Raw genomic sequence first — 19411 nt, forward strand, 5'->3', positions numbered from 1 at the left:
GATAGCCGTGCACCAAAACTGTGTACCGATCAGGGAAAGTACAAGACGGAGGGTGCAGCTCGAGCGTACGCGTTCATAGATGTCGATGTTGGTACACTTGCACCAAAATTGTGTACCGATCAGGGAAAGTACAAGACGGAGGGTGCAGCTCGAGCGTACGCGTTCATAGATGTCCATGTTGATACAATCTACGTGTACGTACCTAGTTTTTGTAGGAAAAGTTGCAATTAAGTGCTTGTATGCTTAAAATGCTCATCTCAACCGGTCACCTTTTGGCTTGCCCTTTTATAACAGAAACCTAGAAAGATACTCGAGATTTTTGTGTTTTTCCATTCGCCCGGGACGACGAAATGAGCTATGTGCACATCGTGCAGAAAATTGTCTTCGCCACGCATGTTTTTGTCCATCCACTCATATAATCACCCGCATTTGTGTTCAACACGGACGGCGCAGCCCGAGCGAACGCGTTAATGTTTATGTTTGTACACACTGCTTGTACGATTCTAGGATTTGGTAATTGCGTCACAGTGCCCGACCGTCGCGGACACCGTTCTTGGACAGAAGTCCTAGTACGTAGAGTACTTTCCCTAGGTATGTGCTCGTTCGTGACTATCGTTGCGTGCTTACGGACACGCTTGGGTATGTTTACCATACAAGGTTTACTAGGGAAACCTGGGAAGGACGCTTGCCCTCCCGTCGCGGACACCATTCTTGGAAAGAAGTCCTAGTACGTAGCGTTCCTTATTTTACTTGATCAGTTTGTAATGCATTCGCTTTGTTCCATCGACTTCTGCTACTGCTCACTAAGGGGTGTTCGTTTGCGATGTGTACGATAAGCAACTGTCTATCGTAACCAGCAGTTAATCAACACTTTTTACCCAAGTCATAGCAACATAGAGTACTTTTCCTAATCGGTACACAATTTTGGTGCACCTCTAACCTCGCCGGCACTTTATCGTTACGTTTTGTGCACAACCTAGGGACGTGGTGTAAGTTTCATGATTTTTATGTTTGATTCGGTTTATTATGATTGAAAAATACGCTACGTCCCAGAAATTGGAGCTCGACTACTTCCTCCATGTGGCGAAAAAAGTTACTGGGCAACGCCTAGCTTATGCCCCATTTGTACTTCAATTTTCATTATCAGGTTTGAAAAATACGCTAAGTCCCAGAAATCTGAACTCGAATACTTTTGCCACGTGGCGCCAAAAGCTACTGAGAAACGCCTAGCCTTTTACCCATTTATAATTTAGTTTTCGTTATAAGTTTTGAACAATACGCAAAGTTCTAAGATTCTGAACTCGAGTACTTTTTACATGTGCCGCCAAAAGCTACTGAGCAACGCCTAGGTTGATACATTTTTGGTACATGGAGTGTATGCATGCAGGCGTACTGCCGTGCTAGACCGGAAAATCGAACTTGCTACTAGAACGTAAAGTAAGTCCCCTAGATAGGTGCTTTTGCATGCCTCTGATCGACGACCATGCAACGTGCGACACGCGTAGCTAGGCTTCCCCAAACAAATTTCCTAGAATAGCACCAAATTGCACACTTTCAGGGGTATATTTTGGTACCGTGTACCGTGCATGGTACAAGTATCAGTAGCTCGTGCAATTTATTTTGCATCGTGTTGCGGTTGCTGGTGCGTCGGGATAGGAGTGTTTCGAGACTTTCGCCAAGCGTTGGTGCCATTTGGTGGATAATTAATGTTCTAGCCACAATAAACGTGCCACATAATGCCAATAAGGAAAAAGCCGTTTTCTAGGGACTTCCAGTCAAAATGTTTGCCATCAGCGCTTTTTTGTCGAGTTCAGGATCTGGGACTTAGCGTTTTTTTTTCGCGATCCAATCCAACGACCAGATCGTGAATAAACAATACATACAACAGTGCATCCCTTTAAAGTAGGAAAAAGCCGAATTCTAGGGAGCTCCAGTCCAAAAGGTTGTCATCAGCGCTCTCCTCTCGAGTTCAAGATTTGGGACTTAGCGTTTTTTTCGCGATCCAGCCAAAAGACCAGATCGTGAAATAAACAATTAATATAACTGTACTAGTACATCCCTTCAACTGAAGCAAGTGCACCATACATGACCCGTACGCCAATCATCCATGCACATGACACGTCAACTAAGTCAACACATGACACAACTTGGACAACTGACGGGTAAGTAGGTCATCTCGTACACGACGACACATCGACCAAACCAGGTCAACACGTCACATGCACAAGACATCCTACTACCAAGGCCGACCACCTCGACACACGACGTGTTAACCGAACATGGTCTACAACACCATCATGTGCAAGGCAACCGGCCCAAACGGATCAACTTATACAACTTGTAACGAGCATATGTGTAAGCTTACTGGTTTGGTCGGCACGTTTCTCACAGTCGAGAACGAGGCACGCCGACAAGCTCACTAGTGTTACGTGTTCCGCTCCATACCGTGTCAAGTCACTCGTCTGACACGGAAGTAGCCAGCTCTTGTCCACTAGTGTTAAGGAACGGTCTCCAGACCAAGTCAAGTCACTCGTCTGACAAGGAAAGAGCACGCACCAAGCTTCACCAGAGCACGGTACCACGGTCCCCAGACCAAGATGGTTCGTTACGCCATCGAGGAAGGGGCACGCGATCCCTTGCTACACTCAACTAAGTACACTCTTGCTCTCACAAAAGTATCCCCTGTGTCGACGTGGTCCCCAGACCAAGACGAGCTTGCGCACATCGAGGAAGGGGCACACGGACAAACCACCAAGCATGGGTCGCCTGAGAGGATCGATGCGAACGCATCTCTACAACTCGCAGCTCCCAGCCTGAAGTCCCGTCGTTTGCGGGCGGTTGATAGGTGTCGAAACTAGGTATATCCACGTTGGGCAGAGCTCAAGCCAACGGCGTTCCCAGTTACGGTACTAACACGTGCAGCGAACTCCACTCGTTGCGGCCTAGGTATAGCGGGATGAGACGCCGGGCTGCAGACGCAGACTCCAACGGATCTCAGAGGGTTGTTAGGCCCGCTAGCTTCCGAACACCTAATGGGTTTGAGAAGCGCTATCAGCTCGGATTGGCTACGACCTTAGAGGCGTTCAGGCATAATCCAGCGGACGTAGCGTCATACCAAAGTCCGGTCGGACTAGTATTGAGCCAGTGGTCCGTACCTGTGGTTCCTCTCGTACTGCACAGGAATTCCGTTAAGATAGCGACTATAAGCACACACCAGTAGGGTAAAACTAACCTGTCTCACGACGGTCTAAACCCAGCTCACGTTCCCTTGAAAGGGTGAACAATCCTACGCTTGGTGAATTTTGCTTCACAATGATAGGAAGAGCCGACATCGAAGGATCAAAAAGCCACGTCGCTATGAACGCTTGGCGGCCACAAGCCAGTTATCCCTGTGTGTGTTGTTTGGGTAGCCGACCAGTAAGCACACGTGTAAACACGCTCCGACAAAGTGGTGCAAAAAAGTGTGTAAAACGGCCTCGGATCGCTCGGAAAGTGCTAAAAACGAGTCCAGAGCACCCGTTTTACCTTTAGACGGTGTTATTTACTCGAAAATCGGTGATTTTTTGTAAAAGTGAAAAATCGTGTTTTTGTGTATACATTTGCCCCCCCCCGGTAGCACCAAATTTCCGGGTGTGGGAATTAAGTGTAAAAATCTGTGATTTAAGTGCCGGAAACACTTGTATTTAACTAAATGGACGCTTCTGAAGCGATTCCAAGTGTTTTGGAAACGATCCGTGCAGCAGAAAGTGAAAAAACGCGAAAACCAAAAGTGTCGGGGGTGCTACCGCCGGGGCACGTGTCCGCGGTAAATAACGAAAAAAACAGTAAATCGTGAATAACTCGGTGAGTTTTGGTCGGATTCGAGTGCGGTTTTCACCATTGTGCTTGTTTTTATGCGTACAATAAGATTGCATCAAAAAATTTGTGAAAATCGTGAAAAAATTTTTTGACGTTTCTTGGTGACAGTTCCATAATACCCAAGGGACAAATTTTTGTCCGGGGAGCAGTTCCCAAAGGGCAAAAATTTGAAAAGTCCGTTACTGCTCGAAAAGTGCTCGAGTTTACAAAAAGTGCGCAGAAAATTCGGGGAAGAAGTGTAGTGCCTGCGGCAGCTCGAATCTGCTCGATTCGAGGAGTTCGAGCAACTCGAAAACTGCTCGAATTTTTCGAAATTTTTTCGAAAAATTAGAAAAAATTCGGCGAAGCTGCGGGGTGATAGAGGGCGATAAAACAAAACACGGGAAAATAATTTCCCCCCCGCTCCCGGTGAAAAATCCCTAAAATAGGTTCAAAAAGGGTCGAAAAAGCGGGCAGCGCAATTTGGACGTGAAAAAGTGCCGGAAAAATTCGGGATTGGTGCGGATCCATTCCCCACGTGAGCGACGCACCCTCTCGTAATTTTTCGCCACCCGCCACCCCTCCCCCCCAGCCCACCAGGGGGGTCGCAAGTCGGACCATAGTGGAAAAACCAGCGTGGAAGAAGGATTCCACAGCAGCGATTGAGCGGCAGAACACCAGCTAGGCGACGCAGCATCCCAGGGGTCTTTCCGACCCCCTGGGTCATCCGACCCCCGGGGTCATTTCGACCCCCAGGGCTATTTAACCCGGCCATCGCGACCGTCAGTCAGTCGTAATGGAAGCAGCCGGGAGATCGACCCGCTCGGGTGCTAGGGCGACGTCGGTGGACTGCCGCACCAGCTTGGCTCCTAGCTCCAAGCTCTTTGCGGCCGAGCCACGTGTTGCGCTTCCTAGGCTAAGCGCCACAGGCGCTAGTAAGCCCATTGCGCAGCCAAAAGCTGCATCAGCGACACCGGCTCCGGAGCTCGAGTTGCTCAGAGCAACCATCCAACGCCTCGAGGAGCAGAATATCGCTATGAAGGAGCAAAACGCAAAACTCCTGGAGCAGATAACCGGCATGTGCCAACTGCTGCAGGAGGAAAAGGAGGAGGCAAAGCGCCGTGAGGAGAAGCTCGAGGCGCAAATCGAGAAGTTAGCCGCCGCACATCAACGCGACCGAGATGTGCTCAACTCTCTGTTGGCGGCAAAGGTTGGCGGCGGACAACCGTCATCTAGTCCGCGTCAACCACCAACTCCGTTGCCGCGCCGATCCTCTGCGCAACAGCAGCAGCAGCAACAACAACAGCAGCGGAATCAGCACGAGCAGGAGCAGCCCCGCGCGTCGACGTCGCGCGTAGTCATGCCGCCGCACAGCGAGGCATCGACAGCCGTCCGCGAAGACGCTGTGCCGGAACTGACCTACAGCGAGGTCGTGCGGCGTAGATATCGCGGCAAAGCTACGGGTAAGCCACGCTCCCAGCAGCAGCCGCAACAGCAGCAGCAGCAGCGTCAGCCACAGCGACAGGCGGCCGCTGGCTCGCAGCAGCAGCAGCAGCAGCGTCAGCCTCAGCGACAGCATCAACAGCAGCAGCAGCAGCGTCAGCCACAGCGACAGGCGGTCGCCGGCTCGCAGCAGCAGCAGCAGGAGCGTATGCAGCAGCAACATCAGCAACATCGTAAGCGAAAGCCGAGGCCTGACATCATCGAGGTGACACCCAGCGAAGGCGAAACCTGGGATGGCATTTACGACAAGGTGCGCAAAGCCATTCGTCTGGACGCGGCTCACAGCGAAATGAAAGGGCATATCAAGCAGGGCCGCCGAACTCATGCTAGGCTGCTACGTATGGAGCTGAGCAAGACGGCAAACGCTCCGCTTATGCTGGAAGGCGTCCGCAAAATCATCGGCGACGCAGGCGTCAGTCGGCTTGTCACAGAAATGGGTGAGCTGCTGGTAGTCGATATCGATCCCCTTGCTACGGAGGAAGATATCATTGCTGCCCTCGATGCTAAGATTGGCGCAAGTGCTGGAGTTGTTTCTGCCAGCATTTGGGAACTACCGGATGGTTCGAAGCGAGCACGCATCCGGCTACCTGTGAAGTCGGCTCGGCAGTTGGAAGGACTTAAACTGTTCTTGTGCGACTGTGTGAGCAAGGTTCGAGCAGCCCCACCAACGCCTCCAGAGCGACAGCGCTGTTTCCGCTGTCTGGAGATGGGCCACATCGCCTCGAACTGCCGTTCCACCGCAGATCGGCAGAATCTGTGCATCCGCTGTGGGCTTACCGGACACAAAGCACGATCCTGCCAAAATGAGGCGAAGTGTGCACTGTGTGGTGGCGCTCACCACATAGGACACAGCGAATGTGCTCGTTCGGCCCAACGATGTTCCCGGCCCTGAAAGTTCTGCAGGCGAATCTGGGCCATGGCCGTGATGCCCAGAATCTGGTGCTACAAGCTGCCAGAGAGGAGAAAGCAGACGTGCTCATCCTCTCTGATGTCCTGCGTCCACCAGAGAATAACGGCCGGTGGGCATTCAGCAGCTGCAAGGCGGTAGCGGTGGTAGCTGTCGGTGAGCTACCAATACAGCGGGTGTGGTGCAGTGAAGCTCAGGGGTTGGTTGCAGCGCAGATCGGCGGAGTGGTTTTCATCAGCTGCTATGCTCCACCAAGCCTCAGCCTCGCCGAGTTCGAGCGCTTCATTGAAGCCATAGAACTCGAAGCCTTCTCCCACCCTCAAGTCGTCGTCGCCGGCGATTTTAACGCCAGACATGAGGAGTGGGGTAGTCCGAGGACTTGCGACCGCGGGGAAGAGCTGCACGCAATGGTGGAGCAACTTGGCCTGAGCGTGATAAACCGAGGTCGAGAATTCACGTTCGACGGCAACGGGGTGGCTCTCCCGAGCATAATTGACTTGGCGTTCGCAAGCCCGTCGATTGCTCGCCCAGATACGTGGATCGTGAGTACACGCTACACCGCATCAGACCACCGCTATGTCCTCTACACCATGGGAGGAACACCAGCATCGCCCGAGCAACTGCAGGACCAGCAGCAGCCAGCGCAACAGTCCTCTGCGCAGCAGCAGCAGTCACTTCAGCAGCAGCAGCAGCAGCAGCAGCCATCGCAACAGCAGCAGCAGCAACATCAGCGGCAACCTTCATCGCGGCAGGGTGCTTCCGCTAGCCAGAGGCGTGTGCGTCACGCTGGCCGTAGATGGAAGACCTCGCAGTTTTCTGCTACATCATTCCTCGAGGCGCTGTTCGCTGCGGACTTTGTCCAACGTGCATCGACCCAGGAGGGTATGATCGCAGCCATGTTGAAGGCCTGCGATGAGACAATGCAGCGGGTTACCCGACTGCACCAAGACCCGCACCGTAACACATTTTGGTGGTCTCCCCTCCTGGCTCGCCTGAGGAACAACTGCGAGGTTGCCCGTGACCGGATGCTGCGGACGGCTGATTTGGAGGAGCGCAGCATAGCAGCAGCTGAGCACAGGACAGCAAGGGCGGAGCTCAGTCGAGCAATTCGAGCTAGCAAGCGGAACTTGTTCCAGGAGCTGATCGAAATTGCAGAAGAGAATGCGTTCGGGGCAGGATATCGGGTCGTCATGTCCCGGCTCCGGGGCAGTCGGACGCCTTCAGAAGCGGACCGGGTCGTCCTCGAACGCATTGTGTCCGACCTCTTCCCTGAGCACCCGCCCTGTGACTGGTCGCAGCAGAGCAACGCGGGAAACGACGAGGGAGCAACAACTGCGGCGGGTGTAGCACCTGTTACTGACGACGAGCTGCTGCTCATCGCGAGTCAGATGGCGAGCCGCAAAGCGCCAGGGCTCGATGGCATCCCGAATGCGGCGGTGAAGACGGCAATCACCATGTTCCCGGAGGTCTTCCGGGTCCTGTACCAGGATTGCCTCAACCGCGCTACGTTCCCGGCGCAGTGGAAGAGGCAAAGACTGGTGTTGCTGCCGAAGCAGGGGAAGCCTCCGGGAGAGAGCAGTTCGTACCGACCCCTTTGCATGCTCGACGCTCTGGGGAAGGTATTGGAGCGCCTCATACTGAACCGCCTCAACGACCATCTCGAGGAGCCGTCTTCACCCCGACTGTCGGACCGGCAGTTCGGATTTCGTCGAGGACGATCGACGGTAAGCGCCATTCAGCGCGTTGTTGAGGCCGGCCGCACCGCCATGTCGTTTGGGCGAACGAACGGTCGGGATAACCGATTCTTGCTTGTTGTGGCGTTGGACGTGAAGAACGCGTTCAACACGGCCAGCTGGCAATCCATTGCCAGCGCCCTTCAGGCAAAAGGAGTCCCAACCGGCCTCCAACGGATGCTTCGGAGCTACTTCGAAGATCGCATGCTATACTTCGACACGAGCGAAGGCCCCGTCGTACGGCATGTTACCGCCGGTGTTCCACAGGGGTCCATTCTCGGCCCCACTTTGTGGAACATAATGTATGACGGGGTGCTGGATGTGCCGCTTCCTCCCGACGTCGAAATCATCGGTTACGCGGATGACTTGGCGCTGCTGGTTCCTGCTACCACCACCGACGAGATTCGCGCGAGAGCAGAGGAGGCCGTTGACCAGGTCCAACGTTGGATGCAACAGCACGGTCTGGAGTTGGCCCCAGCCAAGACTGAAGCCGTCCTGATTTCGAGTAAGAAGACTCCACCGCAGGTGACATTTCGCGTCGGTGACGTGGAAATCAAGTCGTCTAGGAGCATCAGGTACTTGGGCGTGCAGCTCCAAGATCACCTGAAATGGCGAGACCATGTCAGCAACGTCACGGAAAAGGCGTCGCGCGTGGTGGCAGCTGTAACGCGCCTCATGCAAAACCACAGCGGCCCCAGGACGGCCAAGTCAAGGCTGCTGGCGTATGTGGCAGAATCGGTGTTGCGGTATGCTGCTCCCGTCTGGGCGGAGGCAACTCGGGTGCGTGAGTGCCGACGGATGCTGCAACGAGTACAGCGAAGAGCCGCCATCAGGGTGGCACGGGCATTCCGTACCGTTAGGTATGAGACGGCCACCCTGCTCGCTGGACTCGTACCGATATGCCACCTCATCAACGAGGATGCCCGGGTCCATCAACAACTCCTTGCTCCAGACCGTGCTGCAACGAAGGAGGACATCCGGGCGACTGAGAGGCAGTTTACCATCGACTGCTGGCAGGAGGAATGGGATGCCGACGCACTGCAACAGGATGCTAGCCGGCACACGCGGTGGACGCACCGTGTCATCCCATCGGTCGGTGACTGGCAGTCTAGGAAACATGGAGATATGACTTTTCATTTGGCGCAGGTTCTGTCCGGACACGGATTTTTCCGTGACTACCTGTGCCATAATGGATTCACGTCGTCCCCAGACTGCCAGTTGTGCGTCGGCGTCCCAGAAACGGCGGAGCACGCCTTCTTCGAGTGCCCACGCTTTGCGGCAGTTCGACAGGAGCTACTCGGCGAGGGAGGTCCAGACCCTGTCTGTCCGGACACCCTCCAGCGGCACTTGTTGCGCGACGCCGATAGCTGGAGTCGTATTTGTGAAGCCGCGAAGCGAATAACGGCCCAACTGCAGCGAGCGTGGGACGAGGAGCGGGCAGCATTGGCTGTTAACGTCATCGAGCGTCAGGACGAAGACGCAGCAGAGCTGGAGGCCCAACGCGCGGAAGTGCGGCGGGCCCGTAACGAGCGACGCAACGCCAACCGGCGAGCAGCAACAGCACGCCGGCGGGAAGAACGTCGAGCTGGACTTCCCCCAACCCCACCAGCTTCACCACGGACCGCTCAGCGACGTGCAGCGCTTCGTGAGCGTCAAGCGCGGTTCAGGGAGAGGAGACGAAACCGTCGTCTTCTCGGGATGTCCGGCCAGGCGATAAACAATGACGATGACGGCCGAGAACGCGCGGATTTTGCAGCCGGACCATCTGGTATGCGCAACCGCGCAATCGACGAGGAAAACGAGGCCACGGACGGTGGCCTGAACGCCGCGGAAGAAGCCGCCGTGGTCGAGGCAGAAGTTGCCTCCCGCTAGGCGTGGTATGCACGTAAAAACAGCGACGCATCGAGCGTGAAAAAGCGCCCTATTTAGGGGAATGAGTGAATTTTTCGGTTGAATTTAGAAATAGAAATAAAACATGGAAGGTGCTTTTCGCACGGACAAAAGGTTGGCCATTAAGCCATGAAACCCCCTGCAGGGTAAGCCCTCGCGGGTAAAATGTAGGGGAGCGGGAGGGTTTAATTTTGAAACAAAATAAAAAACCCGTTTTAACAAAAAAAAAAAAAGCCAGTTATCCCTGTGGTAACTTTTCTGACACCTCTTGCTAAAAACTCGTTATAACCAAAAGGATCGTAAGGCCAAGCTTTCGCTGTCCCGAAGTGTACTGAACGTTGGGATCAAGCCAGCTTTTGTCCTTATGCTCAGCGTGTGGTTTCTGTCCACACTGAGCTGACCTTTGGACACCTCCGTTATCGTTTTGGAGATGTACCGCCCCAGTCAAACTCCGCACCTGGCACTGTCCATGACGTGGACCGAAAGGACCTGTCCAGGAGTCTTCGAGCCGGGCGGCGCGCGGAACCGGGGGCAAACGTGACATCATAAACGATCGACCGCGCAGAAGCAGTGCACCACGAATGCACCGACGTACGCAAGCTTGTACCCTTGCGGGCCACGGCTCACGGTCGGACAAGCGGGTAACACGCTACACACGACGATGCTACGATGCAGTCTCCCCGGCGGCACCACCCAGCGACACACTGGACGCTGAGCGAGAAACACGGCGCATTGGGCGCGCGCAGGCGAACCGCCGCCACAGCCCCCCGGAGGAGGTGCGCGCACGATCCGGACCTGGGGCCCGCGCTTGTTCCACCCAATCATGTAAGTAAGGCAACAGTAAGAGTGGTGGTATCTCAGAGGCGAGCTCCACGAGGAAGCCCTCCCACCTATGCTGCACCTCCTATATCGCCTTACAATGCCAGACTAGAGTCAAGCTCAACAGGGTCTTCTTTCCCCGCTAGTGCATCCAAGCCCGTTCCCTTGGCTGTGGTTTCGCTAGATAGTAGATAGGGACAGAGGGAATCTCGTTAATCCATTCATGCGCGTCACTAATTAGATGACGAGGCATTTGGCTACCTTTTTTTTTTTTTTTTTTTTTTTTTTTTTTTTTTTTTTTTTTTTTGTTAACGAAGAGTGAGCATATTCCATCCCCCTCTCCGACTCACCCAACTCGGCCGGTACGCGTGTGGATCGTATTACTTCATGCGGAGTCGTGTGTGCGGTTGCACCCTGGGTCACGACGCATCTTCTGCGGCGATCTGGTCTGATGATTCTGCTTATTACGCTGCTTTCCGTGGTGCGACGCGGTCCCTTTGGTCCTATCGCCCACACTTCGGGTGGGCAATGGGGGGTCTGCATCGTTGGTCACCACTCCAAGCTCGTAAGGCAGTTCTCCTGGAACAAAATTTGACAGAGGAAACAAGAAAAAGGATAAAGAGATAGAAGAAAGCTGAAAATAGAGTAGAGAAAAGAAAAAAGAAAGCTGGAAAGAAACGAAAAGAAAGAGATAAAAGATTAGTAACTTTCCAGCTTACGGTAGCCCTTGCGGCGCGGGTTGTTGCCGTGCCGCAGGGCCCGAGGGACCCCCATTTGCGTCCCTCGCCCGCCGTCTGGCCCGCCTGCGTCGCCTTGCCGTTGGTGGACGCTCAACATCCCATCTCGCTTGGAGAGTGGAGAAGATTGTCCTGGCGGCAGCGCGGACGGCCTCCCACGTATCGCTGCGGGCGCACATTTCCGAGACAATGTTATCCATTGTTACTCGGGAATGGCACCGCTGCTGCATCTCGTTCCGGATCCGATCGAACCGTGGACAGTGGAACAGCACGTGTTCAACGTCTTCCACGGCGTCTCCACATTCAGGGCAGTTGGGCGAGCCTTCCAGGATGCCTTTCTCGACGAAATAGGAGCGCAAGAACCCGTGCCCCGTGAGGAGCTGGGTGAGGAAAAAGTCGACTTCCCCATGCTTGCGGCTGACCCAGAGATTAATGTCTGGAATCAGCCTCCTCGTCTTCAGTCCTGGTGCTCCTGGTTGCCCTGCACCCGTTGTCCACTGGTCCTGCCAGCGCCTCATCGTCTCCTCCCGTTGCCGTTTCCGTATGTCCGATTGAACACCACCACTCGCTGCCTTTTCGTCGTGGCAGCGGATATCCTCCTGCATGAGGAGGACTAACGGGGTGGTGTTGGCGACAACGCAAGCGGCATCATAAGACACGGTCTGGAAGGCGCTGGCGACTCGGAGAGCCCCCGGTCGATGCGCCCTTTGGACCGATTTGCGATGGGTCTCCTTGTCGAGCACCCATCGCCCCCAGGTGGCAACTCCGTATCGGATGATACTGTTGCCGACGTTTACGAGCTGTCTCCTACTGCGGCTCTTAGGACCACGCTTATTCGGCATTAGGCAGGTCAAGGCGTTCGTAATCCGTGAAGCCTTATTGACCACCTTCTCCAGATGCCGGCTGTGGTGCTGTTTGCGGCAGAGGTCCACTCCCAGGTACTTCAGCGTTTCCGTGGATTGGATCGAGTGACCGCCCGCTTGAAGCTCTGCGAGCTGCGGGACATGATGGGTACAAAAGATCATGAACCCGGTCTTTTGGTGGGCAAGTTCCAAACCGACTCCTTGCAGCCACCGCTCGATCCTCTCCAGGTTAGCCGTTGCTAATGCGCTGACCTGTTCCGATGTCCTTCCCAAAAATGTGAAGGCCACGTCGTCAGCGAACCCGATGATGTCCGCTCGTAGTCCTTCGAGCGGCAAGCGGAGTAGGTCGTCGTACATGACGTTCCAAAGTGTTGGTCCTAGAACCGAACCCTGAGGAACGCCAGCAGATACAGTCCTCGACACTACTCCTTCATCCGTATCATAGTGGAGCGTTCGGCCAATGAAATAGTTCCGCAGCAACGCCTGCAAATAAGGCGGAGTGTTTTTACGCTGCAGAGCTTGGCCGATCGCTGTCCAGTTTGCCGAGTTAAAGGCATTCCGGACGTCCACCGTTACCACCGCACAGAGACGATCTCCCTTTCGCTTCTTGTCTAGAGCGACTTTCCCGTTGTTCATCACCCGAGTGATGGCATCAACGGTTGAACGCCCTTTACGGAAACCGTATTGGGCGTCCGAAAGTCCCCCGGTCGACTCCAGATGGGTTGTCAGCCTCCGCTGAATCAACCGCTCTAAAATTTTCCCCAGCACACTCAGCAAACAAATTGGCCGGTATGACGAGGGCTCCCCAGGTGGTTTTCCCGACTTGGTAAGCAGCACCAGTTGTTGCCGCTTCCATGCGTCGGGAAAAGTGCCTGCCTCCAGTAGCTGCTTGTAGCTTTTGGCAAAAACTTCCGGAAAAGCCAGAATTGCCGCAGCTGCAGCCATATTTGGAATATTGTCGTCCCCCGGAGCTTTCTTGGGGTTGAGTGAGCGGGCAATTTCCTTCAACTCTTCCGCCAACTCCTCCTCCGAGACCGGATCCTGTGGATCCTCACCTACTTCCGTCTCGGGCCACTCCATCGGGGGACGATCGGGAAAGAGCTCATTCACGATGAACTGGAGCTTGTTGGCATCCCGTTCCATCGGAACCCGAGCTCCTTCCCACTGCTGCTTGCGGATTTGGTAAGCAGGGCCAAAGCCGTGCGGTTCCAATTGTTCCGGCAGATCCTGCTTGTGTTGGTCCTTGCTGAGCTTGATGGCCCGTTCCAGGGCAGCGCGTGCGTCCGACTTCATTTGACGCCTTTCCTCGCGCTGCTCCTCGGTCCGGGCCCGGTTGAACCGCCGTTTCATTCCGTGATAATGGCTGCGCAACCGATCAATCTCGGACGTCCACCAATAAACTGGCCGCCGGCCCTGTCGCCTTGGGGGTTGCCTAGGCATGGTGCCATCACAGGCCACCGTGATGGCCTGGGTAAGCTCCTCTGGCGTAGCAGCATGCCCAAAAATGTCCTGGTCCCTCAAGATTTCAACGAACAAATCCTTGTCGAAGAATCTTGTGGACCACCTTCCCCCATTCGCTGCTGAGTGTACCTCGTTGTTGGCGCGCTGTCTCGGAACCCTGCCGACCACAAACTTGATAGTATTGTGGTCACTTGGGGTTTCGTCACACACGCGCCAATTGTTGTCCCCTACCAAGGAGGGGCTGCAAAAGGATACGTCCACGATGGAGTTGCGACCATTTGCCCCAATCCAAGTGCTCTGGTTGCCCTGGTTCAGGGGAACCAATCCCAGAGCAGCCGCCGCATCCATCACAACTCCCCCCCTTGATACCCTTTCCCCGTCGTTTGGCCTCCGCTCCATCCCCCATGCACCTGACCAGGCGTTTACATCACCCCCGATCACGGTGTCCCGATTCCGTGGAAGTACAGACACGATTTCGGTCCATTTGCGTTTGTACTCCTCGACAGTCAAATCGGAACCCACGGGTGGTAGGTAGACAGAACAAAAAACGATTCCCCGCATCTCGACCACAACGAAGTCCTCGCGTTGGTTGTCAATGATGCGCTGAAAAGGATAATCCCCAACTGATACCACTGCTACCCGACCAGTGGTATCGGTAACCCAATTGCTGTTATTATTCGGCACCCAATAGGGGTCCGAGATAATCAGAATATCACAACCCTCGGCACGAGCACTTTGCAAAAGCAAGTCTTGTGCCGTTTGGTCATGGTTGAGGTTCTGTTGGAACACTCTAATCATGACTGGGCTGTGGGGTTACCTTTCCAAAGTAGCGGCAACTGCGCTGGCCCAGCGAATGCCCGATTGCATCCGGGCCCTCGCATCCCAAGCACTTCCGCTCCCTAGTGCACGGTCCCTCGTGCTTATCTTCCGCGCAGCGATGGCATTTGCTACTGCGGTCCTTGCCACGGCAACGGGCAGCAGTATGCCCGTATTCGTAGCACCGGTAGCATTGCCGCCGACGCTCCAAAAGCCGAAGCCTGCAGCATTTGCTGAAACCGACCGTGTATTGCCTTGCCAGGGCCTGGTCGGTCACCGCTATTGCTGGGCAGTCGAAAAATGCGACCAACGTACCGTAATGCGTTTTTACGGTCGTGATCTGGTCGCTGAAAATTTCAACGCCCAGCGCGGCACTCATTTCCAACGAAATTTCTTCGGACGAAGTGCCAGGCGGAATGTTGGTGCAGTTCACCCGCACTGAGGGTGTCCGCGGACGGCATTTTGCTTTGCCATCAAGGGCCGCAGACACCTCTCTCCAAAGGGTCATCGTTTCCTGGTGCGACATTGGTGCTAGCTCCAGGAGTAGATGACCCTTAAAGTTTGTGCGGATTCTCTGCACATCCTCTTTCTTCACCGTTTCCCTAAGGATAGGCATCATGTCCGCGTGCTTGAATCCCCCAATTGATTCAAGCTCGATGGCGTTTGGCATTCGGCCGGCCCTGGGATTAGAAGCAGGTGCCGGCTTTTGCTTGGGTTGGGGAGCAGAAGGTGGCGTGTTTGCGGCGAGGCTGGCTGCTTGCTCAGCTTCACGCTGCTTCTTCCTCTTCCGTCTCTCCCGGCGCACGGCGGTCTTCCCCTTTACCGTCCGCCATTCTTGCGCACCCTCTTGCCCCTCTAATGGTCCAGATCCCTGGTCCGTCGAACAAATTTCCCCTTCGCAAGGTTCCTCTGCCACAACTACCTTGGCATTCCGACCCTTTCCCTTCTTCTTGCCCTTTTTCCCTTCCTGACCCACCAGCTGTTGTCCCTGTTCCCCATTTCCTCCTGTCTTGGCCTCATTCTCCCTAACTAGTGTGTTGAACATCTCCCGCATAATTCCCCCAAAAACAGTGAGGAATTTGGTGATATCGGTCTCGTCCAAAGGCAAAGATCCCGGTTGCGGCTCCTGATTAGGGCCTGCCAAAGGCCCTAATTCTTGCTCCAACACCGGGTCCTCCACCACGAGATCCTCGGTTCCCGTTCCAACATCAACTCCTGACCCCGCCTCTCCCAGCCAAATTGCTGGAAGATTGTGCAGCAGGGCTAAGACTGAGCCAATTCGCTCTTCCCAATTAGCGAATTGGGGCGTTTTGGCTAAAATAGCCCTGTGCTTCACGGTGTCCCTGATAAACAGCATGAGCTCATGTTTTGCTTTTTGCAATGGGCCCATGGGATTTGACTCTGCTGGATATGCGGTAGCGAAAAATTTCCTGTTGTAAATTTGCCCTGCCTTAGAGCCCTCCCCTTGGCTGTCTTCCGCAATCTGCGGGAGAACAGAGACCCTTTTTGATTTTCCCTCCACCTCTACCGAAGAAGCTCTTCGTAGGGCAGGTGCCTTGGAAGCCATCAGCTGGGTTGTTGATGCCCGTCTACCAAAGCTGGTGGCCGAAGCCTTAGACGGGGACATCGTTCCCAGCGAGCTACGGCGGACGGAATATCTACTCGTCACTGCCTTCGAGGGACTACTTCTACGAACTAAGGTGGAGCGTGTGTTCATCACCATTTTTCTACTGGGTTATTTCTACGGTTAAATCCTATGGAGGTTATTGTGACTGTCTACTTGTTTTCTAAGGAATTTCGCAAGTTTGTTAATTGATTGATTAATTAAGTAATTATTGTCGGGTTTTGGGACGAATTTAATGTCAAATTTTTAAATTAAAACGGAAGATGAATTTATTGTCAAATTTAAAACGAAAGATGTCAATGGATTTCGCGCTGTGATCAAATTGTCAATTAAATTTGCTGTCAATGTGATGAGGCGTTTGATGTCACTGTCAGTCAAGTAATTGATAAAACTGTCAAATCTTTTTGAATGTCAATGGTACTGTGATGTTTTACGTCAATGTCTAATGGATGCAATTTAATGTCATGGGAATAATCAAATAAGATGATTAAAGTTATTTTCAAATTGATGCGACGGAGAAAGTATTAACTGGGTTAGATGGTATTGATAATTAAAAGAAAAAGCTTAGGAAGCGAATTAAATGATTGGAAGCGGATTTAAGTAATTTTTAATTAAATTTAGAAAAAGGGGAATTTCATAACATGAAAGAGTTTTCCGAGATTAAAATTTTAGTTTAATAGCTGTCAGTCTATTTGTTGTCAATAACGATAAATGTCAGGTTTAAACAAGCTGTACAAACAATTTAAATGTCAACAGGGTATGAAGTTGTGTGTTTAAAGATTAATAGAATTGAATTTATTATTGTGTAATAAATTGTTACTTGAGCATAAGCGATTTTAATTTAATTTAATTGGTTGAATATAAATAATTGATTTTTTAAATTATTATTTAATCGGTTGCAACTGTCAAAGAATTTTAATTATAACTGTCAAACAATTTAAGATGTCAAGGTGACGTTAAGTGTCAGATATTTGAGCTGTCAAATTAATTATGTGTCAACGTTAGATGTCAAGTGTTAAAATGTCAAATCAAACTATTTTGTTATTATTAAGAGAATTTAATATTAATAATTATTTAAAATATTTAAATCAGAAAACTAATAATTTTTTTTTTTTTAATACATGCAGAGAACCAGGAGAAAAAATAACTACGTGATTATTAAAACTTCTACTTGTTAAAGAGTTATTGGTTATGGTTGAAGAAGACGAATTACTATTTAACAGAAGTTATTGGAAATTTGTTGGTAAATATTAGAATTGTTAAATTATTTTATATGAAAACTAATACAAAGTGTATAAATGTATTAAATATTTGAGATTTGATTTTGTAAGGGAATATAACTAATTGGATTGTGATGGAAAGTATGCTTGTCTAATTGTTGAGCGTTGAATTTGAAATTGTAATTTATTAATTTGCTCTATTGTGCTTATGGCGTTGTAAGTTAATTATTTTAAATAAAGGATTTTTTAAAACAATTATTCGTTTAAATATTCGAGTGAAAAAAATTAAACATTAATTTTATTTTAAATTGAAAATAATTTGCTCATGAATGAAAAATGAATTAGGGGTAGTATTAGAATATTCGCAGATGGCTTTCTATGTGAAATTTCAGTTTTTTCAGAGTTTTCGAGATTTGAATGAGATGAATGAAATGAATGAAATTTAAGAGTGCTTAAAAGTGACAAACTACGTGAGGAGACTTGTGTGCTTCAACATTACAGGTAAAATGGACCAAATGTCCCGTTATATTTTTGACTATGCTACGGGATACAGGTAAAATGGCTTTCCAGTCACCTTGGTCTACGCTCCCTTACTGGAGATTTGTTTGTTAGTTTTACGAGAGTTTTGAAATTTGGTTAGGATAGATTTTGAAATTTTAAATTGTTAGTTCTACTGGTTTGGGGAATTATTCTACTTTACGAATGGTGGTTTGATTTTTTTTTACTGTTGTGTGTCTTTTCACAAATTAAAGGTATCTTTAAGTTGGATATTAAAAATTTTAATTAATCGAACGATATTGGGAAGTATACCAGGAATTTAAAGTTTATTATTATGTAACAAATTGTAACTTGAGGAACGAAATTTTAATTTAACTTAGTTGGTTAAATATAAATAATTGATTTTTTAAATTATTATTTAATCGGTTGCAACTGTCGAAGAATTTAAATTTTAGCTGTCAACCAATTCAAGATGTCAAGGTGACGTTAGGTGTCAGATATATTGAGCTGTCAGTTTGATTATATGTCAACGTCAAATGTCAAGTGTTGAAATGTCAATTCAAACTATTTTGTTATTTTTAAATTAATTAATATTAATAATTATTTAAACTATTTAAATTCATTAATTATTTTTTTTTTTACATGCAAGGAACCGGGAGAAAAAATAACTACGTGATTATTTAACTTCTGCTTGTAAAAGGGTTATTGGTTATGGTTGGAGAAGACGAATTATTGTTTAAAAGAAGTAATTGGAAATTTGTTGGTTGATATTAGAATTTGTTAAATTAATTTATATGAAAACTAATACAAAGTGTATATATGTATTAGTTTATTGAGATTTAATTTTGTAAGGGAATATAACTAATTGGATTGTGATGGAAAGTATGCTTGTCTAATTGTTGAGCGTTGAATTTGAAATTGTAATTTATTAATTTGCTCTATTGTGCTTAAGGCGATGTGAGGTAATTATTTTAAATAAAGGATTTTTTAATAAAGGATTTTTTAACAATTATTCGTTTAAATATTTGAGTGAAAAAATTAAATAAATATATTTTTTTTTTTTAAATTGAAAATAATTTGCTCATGGATAAAAACTGAACTGGGGATAATTTTAAAATTTTCGCAGAAGGCTTTCTATGTAAAATTTAAGTTTTTTCAGAGTTTTCGAGATTTGAATGAAATGAATGAAATGAATGAAATTTAAGAGTGCTTAAAAGTGACAAACTACGTGAGGAGACGTGTGTGCTTCAACATTACAGGTAAAAATGGGCCAAATGTCCCGTTATATTTTTGACTATGCTACGGGATACAGGTAAAATGGCTTTCCAGTCACCTTGCTCTACGCTCCCTTACTGGAGATTTGTTTGTTAGTTTTACGAGAGTTTTGAAATTTGGTTAGGATAGATTTTGAAAATTGAAATTGTTAGTTCTACTGGTTTGGGAAATTTTTCTACTTTACGAATGGTGGTTCAAAATGTGTTTGTGAAGTGTTTTGAAAAACTA

The 19411-nt window shown here is 50.2% G+C and overlaps 1 protein-coding gene across 1 annotated transcript; it reads left to right on the forward strand.

Moving 5' to 3' along the window:
- The first annotated feature begins 4873 nt into the window (after positions 1 to 4873).
- Positions 4874 to 5933, forward strand: LOC125907601 (putative uncharacterized protein DDB_G0294196). The gene is made up of 2 exons (XM_049610816.1): positions 4874 to 5486; positions 5881 to 5933. Exons 1-2 carry the CDS (start codon positions 4874 to 4876, stop codon positions 5931 to 5933), a joined length of 666 nt encoding a protein of 221 aa, XP_049466773.1.
- Positions 5934 to 19411: the final 13478 nt, after the last annotated feature.

This window comes from Anopheles coluzzii, assembly GCF_943734685.1.
Source record: "Anopheles coluzzii chromosome X unlocalized genomic scaffold, AcolN3 X_unloc_1, whole genome shotgun sequence".
In the NCBI taxonomy this organism is placed as follows: domain Eukaryota; kingdom Metazoa; phylum Arthropoda; class Insecta; order Diptera; family Culicidae; genus Anopheles; species Anopheles coluzzii.

Bases quoted from the DNA above. Each gene is read 5' to 3' on its own strand.
- LOC125907601 (XM_049610816.1), top strand. From the start codon at position 4,874: ATGAAGGAGCAAAACGCAAAACTCCTGGAGCAGATAACCGGCATGTGC. The intron at 5,487-5,880 runs GTATGCAGCAGC...TGTTTCTGCCAG, and splicing joins GCAGCAGCAGCAGCAGGAGC to CATTTGGGAACTACCGGATG.